The sequence below is a fragment of the Melanostigma gelatinosum genome (assembly GCF_949748355.1).
Source record: "Melanostigma gelatinosum genome assembly, chromosome: 3".
Taxonomy (NCBI): Eukaryota; Metazoa; Chordata; class Actinopteri; order Perciformes; family Zoarcidae; genus Melanostigma; species Melanostigma gelatinosum.
In genome coordinates this window covers 9,023,421-9,032,169 of record NC_136636.1, presented here as the reverse complement: position 1 = coordinate 9,032,169, position 8,749 = coordinate 9,023,421, and the positions used below count along the sequence as shown (strand labels likewise).

Sequence of the window (8,749 nt, the reverse complement as noted above, 5' to 3'; positions counted from 1 at the left end):
ATATGCCCAAATATAAATTTCATAACAGCAATCTTTTATTGTTTTAATTTTTATTTCAGGAAATATGTCAATACAATCCAACCATGAGCTGTCAAATGTGTGCTTTGTTAGAAAATGCAGTTTTATTAAATGACAAAAATAATAAAAATATCAATATAATTCATTGGGCATTGTTCTGTCTGTTATTCATGACATTTGGTATCTATCTGTAATTGTTATTGTGAACATTGAGAACTTCTAGCAGCCATCTGGACAATCTCAGGTTAAAGGGAAGAAATCATACATCTTAATATTATAAATTCTCCAGACTTAGCTTCCTCGATAGTTCTTAAGGTGGCCATTGTTTGGTTGAGCACAAAATCATTGATAACATGAGAATCTGAAATCACACAGATGGCTTGTCACTACCTGGACCTCAAGTCATATCTGTTAACAGACATACATGACTCTGTAATCTTCTGTTTATCAACCCTGGTGAGCTCAAGCAGACCAAATATGGCCTCTATATTCTGATGCATAACTGTCCTTTTTTCTGCTGATGGGCCACACACAGTTGGATGTTTCCAGTTGCCACTGACAATACCTGTATGGACACTCATCTGTATTGTTGCTGCAAACTGAACCGAGAGAACAAAAAATGCATTTGCTGTAGAAGAGGAACAAACAGGGAGCAGGAGAGTTGTGCTTTCTCATCAGCTTCATATCAACACATCTAATATGTTGTGACCATACTTGAGAAAATGATCTATACCAAATGAAGTAAAAAAATTAAAAAAAATGCAACAAACGGCAACGATGAACAGTCTCACCACTGAAAAAGATGTGCACATTTAATCATGAGGATTTTCCAAATCATTCAAGAAGAAATTGAACATTTTGCAAATCACATTTCAGGAGCTTGGGAAAGAACACTCAACTCAGCCAACTCTTAATTATACCTTTGAGATATTTCAACGTTCATTAGGTTCACTGGCGCCCTGTTAAATTATGCTGCGACTTAAGAGATACATAAACCCTAATTAATGACAACCTACCCGCACAACGAGGAGATTGCAACAGAAAGGGAGGAGGCATTGATGGAGGTCCAGAACCTGCCCGTGTTGTGTTGTTTGCGTGCATCAGGCACCGTCCTTGCCACAGAAACAGCAGAATGGATTGAAGGACAGGTTGACGATGGCGTGCGTCTCATTAGCAAACACTGGGGTGTTTTCACTTTGCTTGCAAGTTGGTTGAAAGCATCCCAGAGGGAGATTTATTTCCTGCAAGCATGTGCTCATTTGTCTGGTTTTAGTGGTGCCATATATTCTGCAGACGCTTGGTCTAAGTAAAATGATGTCTGTATTGGAAATAAACCCCCCTATTGATTTTTTCCCAAAACCAGGCGTTTTTTAAAAATTGATTTGTGGGTGGATAATTCTTTTTTTGTAATCGTGAAACGTAGAACAAAGTACTGGACCTGCCCCAAGCAAAGTGCCGCTTCTCCAAAGTCACATTTTGCTAACTTTGAATCCTTAGTCTGTTACCACACCTCACGATCCCCATCAGTACCACGGAGATCAAGATTACGGGTCATTCTGCCATCCTTACCTTTGGTGCAACTGAGCAGACATGCTTTTTAAAACATTTGTGTAGCACTGAACCCAGACATACTATGAAAATAAAGAATCCTGGCCTTCTTTTAAACACCCAATCGACATATATGGGGGAAATGCTTTTAGCTTGTGGTTGACAAACATTTGTTAAATTTACATTTAAGACTGTGGAGATGGCAAAAACCTAAAATCAAGATGGCCACTCATTTCATACTACACATGAGAAAAGAAAGTGGAAGTCAACAAACAAAGTGTCATGTTTGATTAGATTGTGTGGCATGAAATCCAAAAAACAGAGAATAAATTATGGCGATCACTGAAATCAAACCCATTCTAGTCACATCCCAATTTCTATCAAGGCTTGAAGACGATTTCTTATCTCCCGACAACATTACTCGAGTCAACAGTAACACAATATGAAATGTCTCTATTGCACTGTGATGTGGTTGCAAAAACAAGCCCTCACTTACATTTGATTTGTTTTAAACCCACTCACTTTTTTTCCAGTCTGCAAACAGAAGTCCGTGACAGTTCAACGTGAGTTAACATATCTTATATTACCGTATCAAACTCTTTCTGTTTAAATGAAAGTATCAGTGTAGTATTTTAAATAAGATAACATATGAAACATGTGTGCTGTATGTGACACATCAGCGCCAGGGGGTTATGGGATATTTCTTATTATTTCCGAGACAGGAACTTTCCCTCTGTCTCCCCACTGCTTTAACAGGCCCTTCCAGTGCAGGTTAAAGAGCGTACTGGGAGAGTAGCATCTCTCATGTTCTGAGTAATCGTGACTACGGATCTATTATGCAGTTCCTAATACAGAAATCAAAGAAATGGACTCTTTATGCCGACATGAAAAAGCGCACAAATGAACAGAAAAACAGATGAATTAATGAAAGAATAAAGTAGTAGGTGCAGGGCACCAGAGCAGAGAGGGCACTTCTTGAGAGTCAGTTGTCTGTCTGGCAACTGGGATTTAGATTTTTATTTTATTTTTAATGTTAGTTGGCCCCCCACCCGATCCCTGCCACCATTTACTAGGTCTGCACAGCGCAGTGGAAGATGGCAGCTTAGTCGTTTGGGAGTTTCAAGAGTTCAAACGGGTCTTTCTGTGATGCAGAACCCGTCACCAGCTCCCCATTCGGTCCTGCACCTTTGCCTGCAGACAGATAGGACTTCCACGATAGGAAGCAATCCGGAACGGCATTAAATCGCCACAGCTCATTATATTCAGTTTCTCCATTTCCAGTGCAGTCATTCTTCCCATTCTTGAATATCCTAGCAGTCCAAAATCCTGGGAACTAACCCCAGGATTTCTGAGAAAAAAAAAAAAAGAAAACACCACCATGAAGTATTGTTACGCTTTTACCCCCTCCACTCTAGGCACGCAGTCTTTAAGAAGTGCTGAGACATGATACGTTTTAGCACAGAGAGAGAAATACAACCTTCTCCCAGCGGTCCCTTCCACAGCCAAGGCAAGGGCGGGACATGGTGTGACAGGGTAGGCAGAAGGAAAGGGGCTGTGTTGGGTCGGAGCGGGAGGCGAGCCCTGGGCTGGGCTTTGGTTGGCTGGTTAGCTCGGCTCAGCTAGCTGCTGCCCGAGCCATCAGGTCCTCTAGAGCCTTGTCCTGATCGTTGTTGTGGACCAGCAGCACCTCTTTGATGGCGTCCCGTTGAAATCCCATTTCGCCAAATCTTGACATTAGCTCAAGGAACTGCAAAGCCTGGGAAGGATGACAAAATAAATAAAACTACAATAGCTAAAATAATCTATTCATGTAATCTATAGACTTATCCTGGTTATGAAAAGATAGGGGGTGTCGCTCATATTTAAAGACTGAACACCGTGTTTTCTAGCTTCTAATTATTTGACTTAACGTATAAACACAATGCGCGCTCTTCAGGTGTACAGTTAGCTAAAAGCAAATAGTACAGACCTTTTCCTCTGAGCATTGGTACATCTCTAAACATTCCTCCACTGCAATTGCATCGAAGCCCCGCTCACACAGACGCCCATGGACAAACAGGTAGTCCAGTACCTTAGACAAACAAGCAGTACATTTTTATTAACAAAATCCATAAAAGATGCATTTTGGATTGAAATTATTAAATGGTAATGTTTTGAATGTATCACTGTTTGCACCTTGCATCTAAAGCTAGATCATCGTTTAAAACCAGCTAATACAAATTCTATCTGATATACTAACCCCCTAAATTAGTCGACAGTGGTTGGATTGGTCATGTTGTGTAGTATTAGCTGTACATATCACAGAAACTTAGCTATTGCCATAACTTTTGAGACAACAGAAGGTGTGATGAAACAACTTTATTTTTAATTTAAGGCTCTATTTACAAAAGAACTGCACTGAACCAAATTACACGAGCACACAAACAATGAACTGTTGAGCACGCTGACGAGTGAATATGCTAGGAATCCAGATTCCTGTGCATTAGTGCGAGAGGGTGTCGCACCTGTTCCACATTCTGCCCCTGTCTCTGCATGGCCCGTAGGACACCCTCATAGGAGTAGCCCATGCCCACAAGGGTTTCCACGCACTGACGCTCGCTGGGGGTCATGCTGAGCAGCGCTCCACCACACGGCAGACCAGCAGATCCGGACCCGGGGTTGGCCTGGAGAAAAAACATGAATGAATGTCAATGAGGTTCCTGAGATTCGTTATCTACCATCACTGGTTAATCTACGTCACTATTCCAAAAACAAACCATGCACACAATTAGTCTGGCAGTATTTGATCTCATGCTCACCGGTTTTGGTGAGACACTCTTTGTGTGGCTGGTCGGCTCAAGGGGAACAACAACTTGGGCCTTGGGTGTGTTCGGTGGGCTGCCATTGATTAGGTGCTGTCGGGGAGCAGGGAGTGGGCTGTACCTCAGTGGCTCTGGGTCACCAGAGTCAGAGAGCTTGGGAAAAGTGAGAGAGCGGATGTTGCAGGGCCGATCGTCGGTTTCAAACCCCGTTCTGCCAGGGTGACCAACTTTGTCCATGTCCAGCAAGGCAATCAACCCGTTGGGTTTATGGGAAAAGCCAGGTTTGGCTGCTAGGCTGGTGTTGATGCTGGGAGGAGACGGGCTGTTTCCACGTGACATCTGGGAAACCTCGGGTGGGGATACAGAGGGAGGAGGAGGAGGAGGAGGTTGGGGCTGGGGCTGGCTCTGGAGGATGTTCCTGAGCTCCTCCCGATCGTCCAAAGTTTTGAGCTCCAGCTTGTCAAAGGGGTCCTCTTCCCGCTCAAAGTCAGCTAGGTTGAGGCTGTGCAGCTGGGGAGTGCTGGGCAGGATTTTCCTGGGGCCAAGCCTGGGGGCAGGCAGTGGAGTGAGGATGTCGTTATGGCACAGCCCCGCCAGGACGGGGTTCAACGCTGGTGGTAGACGGTCCTGGTCCTCTGCAGCAGACCGGGGTTTCTTCCCACCACCAGCATCCATGTCCTGGGCCTGTGCCGAGCACTCCCTGCTCTCCGCCTCCTGCTTGGCTGCTGCTGCCTCTTCTGCTCGGGCTTCTGCTGCTCTGGCCTCAGCCAGTTCAACCCCCCAGCGCACGCTACGCCTCTCCAGAGAAAAGTCATACTGTTGAGGCCGCAGTAAGAGGAAGAGAGTAAGACGGGCAAAGAGGGCACATAGAGCGACAGGAAAAACCAAGAACAATGATGAGTATAAGAGCCACATGAAATTACATCATTAAAAAAAACTTGGTGTAAAAAGGTTGCTGTAATTTATAAAAAATAACAATAGGTCAGCATGGTTAAGCCCTGCTGAGGATGTAAGTGCAGCATACACTGGTGCAAAATCAACACATTCTCCTGTGCCTTACCTCCGAGTCCACTAGCAAAGCGCGACAGTCTGGGAGACAGAAACCGACAGGAAGCCCCACTTTGGCTGGGCAGCGGAATTTGTCATTGATCTTGAAGGGAACAGCATCAAGGTAGCTGATGGGTCCTGTGTCCAATAAGAAAACAAAGTACGCATATATTAGAACAGACAGTGGAACTACAGGCACATTGAACCTACACTTCACTCAGAAGGATCAGTGCTGTCAAACAGTGAAACAAGAAAGTGTTAAAAATAGGTTCCTCACCATTGTTGTATGCATCTGATCCAGACTTCCTCGCAGCCATTTAGAAACTCTGAAAGCAGACGTGAGTGTACACCAGGTGTAAAGTTAGTGAGCAGTGGGAATGCCATATTTTTTTAAATGTCAAAGAGAGTTCATATTTACATGGACGGTCAATATATCAACGACCCATGGTGCAACAGTGTATGAAAACAGCCCAAAATGGAATTCCCCCGCCTTTCAAGCGTGACATTTCTTCGGACAAAGCAGATTCTAGTGTGCGTCTTTCACTGACCTCACAAATTAGTCCTAAAGAAGCGTTTTAATCAAAGCGCATGAGCAACGACACTTTATCACATGGTCGTGCAAATCATTTTTTTCTTTTCAAATTAAAATTCTTCACTTTCTCATTGGCTTTGTACATTCCACCGTTTTTGCATGTCAAGTCACATAATCCCAATTATTCGGTCATGCCTTGCAACAGTGGCTGACATTGTCAACACAGAGACGCCACTGTTTCCACATCCGCTCAACACAGAACTTTCATCTGTGTGCTGCTGAAGTCTGGTGTTCAGTAGAAGTAGTAGTAGTAGCGATTTTAACATATCGAACTTAGAAACTGTTGTGGCCAAAACTTCACAGAGACCTGGCTCCATCGTGGCCTCCCGGATAAAGCTATATTCACTTGATGAACACAGGACTACGGTGGGATAAGAGGAACCGGACTCGTGTTTTGAATCAATGATACTCAAACACAGACGAAGTTGATGGACAATGTTACCCTGATGTTGATTTATTTATTTATTTATTTTTTAAGTTAAGATACCAGCCATATTATCTGCCCGGAGAATTCAGCGTTTTGTTTTTGTTGCTGCTCTCTACACTCATCTGGAATAAAAAAAACTACTGTTTTGGTTTTCTTGCGTAACACAATTGCATTTTGTTCAACAACCCTGTTTTGCAAATGATTGTATGAAGACACAAAATGAGCAGCAATACACAGTAGCTCGTAGTACACTGCAATCGGCTGACTATCACCAGCACCAGCAGAGTGACTCACGTGGGAATCCATAACTACAAACACATCTATGTGAAAATGCAGCCTACAGGCAGGTTACTTGTACTACACTAACCTGGGAGCTGTTTGTTCACCGTCCATTAGCCCCAATTTGGAGTTTAGGCATCACACTTTAGACTCTCTGGCTGATCATGCGCGACCACAGTAATGGGCCACACATGATCAAGAATGATCTCGCGATCAGGAGTTATTTCTCTTATCAGATTCTTTAATTTGAATCTTGTGACGTCACGTTATACACCACGTAGGTTGGTTATAATCTTTGTTACTCGCCATAATGTTATAGAACACCACATCCACCATACATGTCTGTTCTGCGTGGTTGTTTTTAACAAGTTAGATTGTACTCGAGGTTGGAGTACAACCACTACAGCACAACACGTCAAGGTAGTCGTGTTAGCCAGCTAGCTAGCTAGCTTAGTGAGATCTTAACTGCTCCAAACTTAAAACGACACCGAAAGGATCGCAGTACCTACAATTCATCACGTCACAGGTTTATCTTTAAAATTGACGTCAAGGATCCCAGCTGTCACGTAGTGAGCACACTTTACGTACGATAGTGTTTGCTCGTTAGCTCATGTCAATAAAGTTATAATAGTGTTTATTAGCAACAAGCTAAGCTATCAGTACTCTGGTCACTCCTAGCTCAACGCAGCTAACGGCTAAGAAGTCAACGTCTGATATGACATGAGTGTGAGTGAAATAGTAAAGTCCAAAGAATGAATTCACTAAAAAAACACTAGCCACTGGATAATGTTTCATAGGTAAAAGCTAGTGTTGATGCTAATACGCTGAGCTAGTGGCCTGGCTGTAATAGTATGTGGCTGGTTGAGACAGACCGCTGCCTCTGCTGCCACCGCCCCTGAAACTAACCTAAGCTCACATACAACCACAGACTCCTCTCACCTGTGTCTGCTCCGTCCCGTTTGTTTTTTCAAAAATCCCAAACGATGTTCTTGCCGAGATGGCACTCAAATGTAAACTATTGTCAGGAAGAGTTTTATTTATACTGAAATCCCTTTCCTGCTTCAGCGTGGGACGCCATCTTGATTTGTCAAAGCTCCCTTTCGCCTGGTTCCTGTCTGATGTCACTCGGCTACGTTACGTCAGAACATCACATCCAGATGTGGAGGTGATGGTGTGAGCATGCTGACAGCGCCTATTATTCAAAACCTTCATTTGAATGACGAGAAGCACTGCTTTCGCTACCTTTGCTTTAAAAACAGCACCTATCACTGAAAAATGCACTCCTTGAAATTGATTTATCAAAGAGCTGGGGCTGAAAGAGTTTATTAATGCGTGTATTTTATTGCCTCTGATAAATGTGTATTGTGCCCTTTAATGTTAATTCTCTTTAGTGCTGTGTTTTCCTAGGGACATGTATACCGCCCTGCTTCTAATGTTACAATTTAATTTACAAAGAGACAGATGTTCATTTCTGTGTTTGTTTTAATCAGATTCTTCGATATCTGGAGCCATTAAGATACATGATTAATATAGAGAGAGAGTGACAGAGTAGCATCTTCTAATCTAATTCTTACCCAAAGTTAGCTGTTGGGTAGTGTAGACGCTTAATAAACCTCATTACCTCATTCATTTCTGAAATTGAAAATATTGTGCACCGCTTGCAAAATTAAGTATTTATCATAAATAAAACTGTCAAACTATCAAAACCCTTTATTTATATTAAAACGATAGACGTGAAGGATACCAAATGATGTAATCAACTCGGCAATACAGATAATAAAAACGAATCTACTCAGTCAAGCCACTTTGTTGTCAGAACTGATGATGATAAACTAGTGAAAGCAGCATTATGTAAACTATTGATCAAGTATAACATCGGGAAATGTAGGACTTCCTAAAGTACTGATGTGAAGTTCTTCGGTATGTCATCTCTGAAGAAATCACAGAACTAAAGTCAAGCATCAGATGTTAAGGAAAGAAGGTAGCCTAACTTGAGTGAGAAGAAGTTCAAATGAAAGCTAACACATCGAGCTGCCT

General features: G+C 42.8%; 1 protein-coding gene across 2 annotated transcripts; it reads right to left on the bottom strand.

Annotated features, from left to right (window-relative positions):
- Positions 1-61: 61 nt before the first annotated feature.
- On the bottom strand, positions 62-7,796 carry ubap1 (ubiquitin associated protein 1). Of its 2 annotated transcripts, XR_013771859.1 has the most exons (8): positions 7,652-7,796; positions 5,692-5,740; positions 5,428-5,552; positions 4,365-5,183; positions 4,071-4,229; positions 3,536-3,637; positions 3,044-3,322; positions 62-2,914 (listed from the first exon to the last, which is right to left on the bottom strand). XR_013771859.1 is itself a non-coding variant. In XM_079265265.1 (7 exons), exons 2-7 carry the CDS (start codon positions 5,729-5,731, stop codon positions 3,182-3,184), a joined length of 1,386 nt encoding a protein of 461 aa, XP_079121391.1. In that variant the 5' UTR covers positions 5,732-5,740; positions 7,652-7,796; the 3' UTR covers positions 62-3,181. The 2 variants fall into 2 exon arrangements, 1 of the variants encoding a protein (XP_079121391.1); XM_079265265.1 differs by having other exon boundaries at positions 62-3,322.
- Between the last annotated feature and the right edge of the window lie 953 nt (positions 7,797-8,749).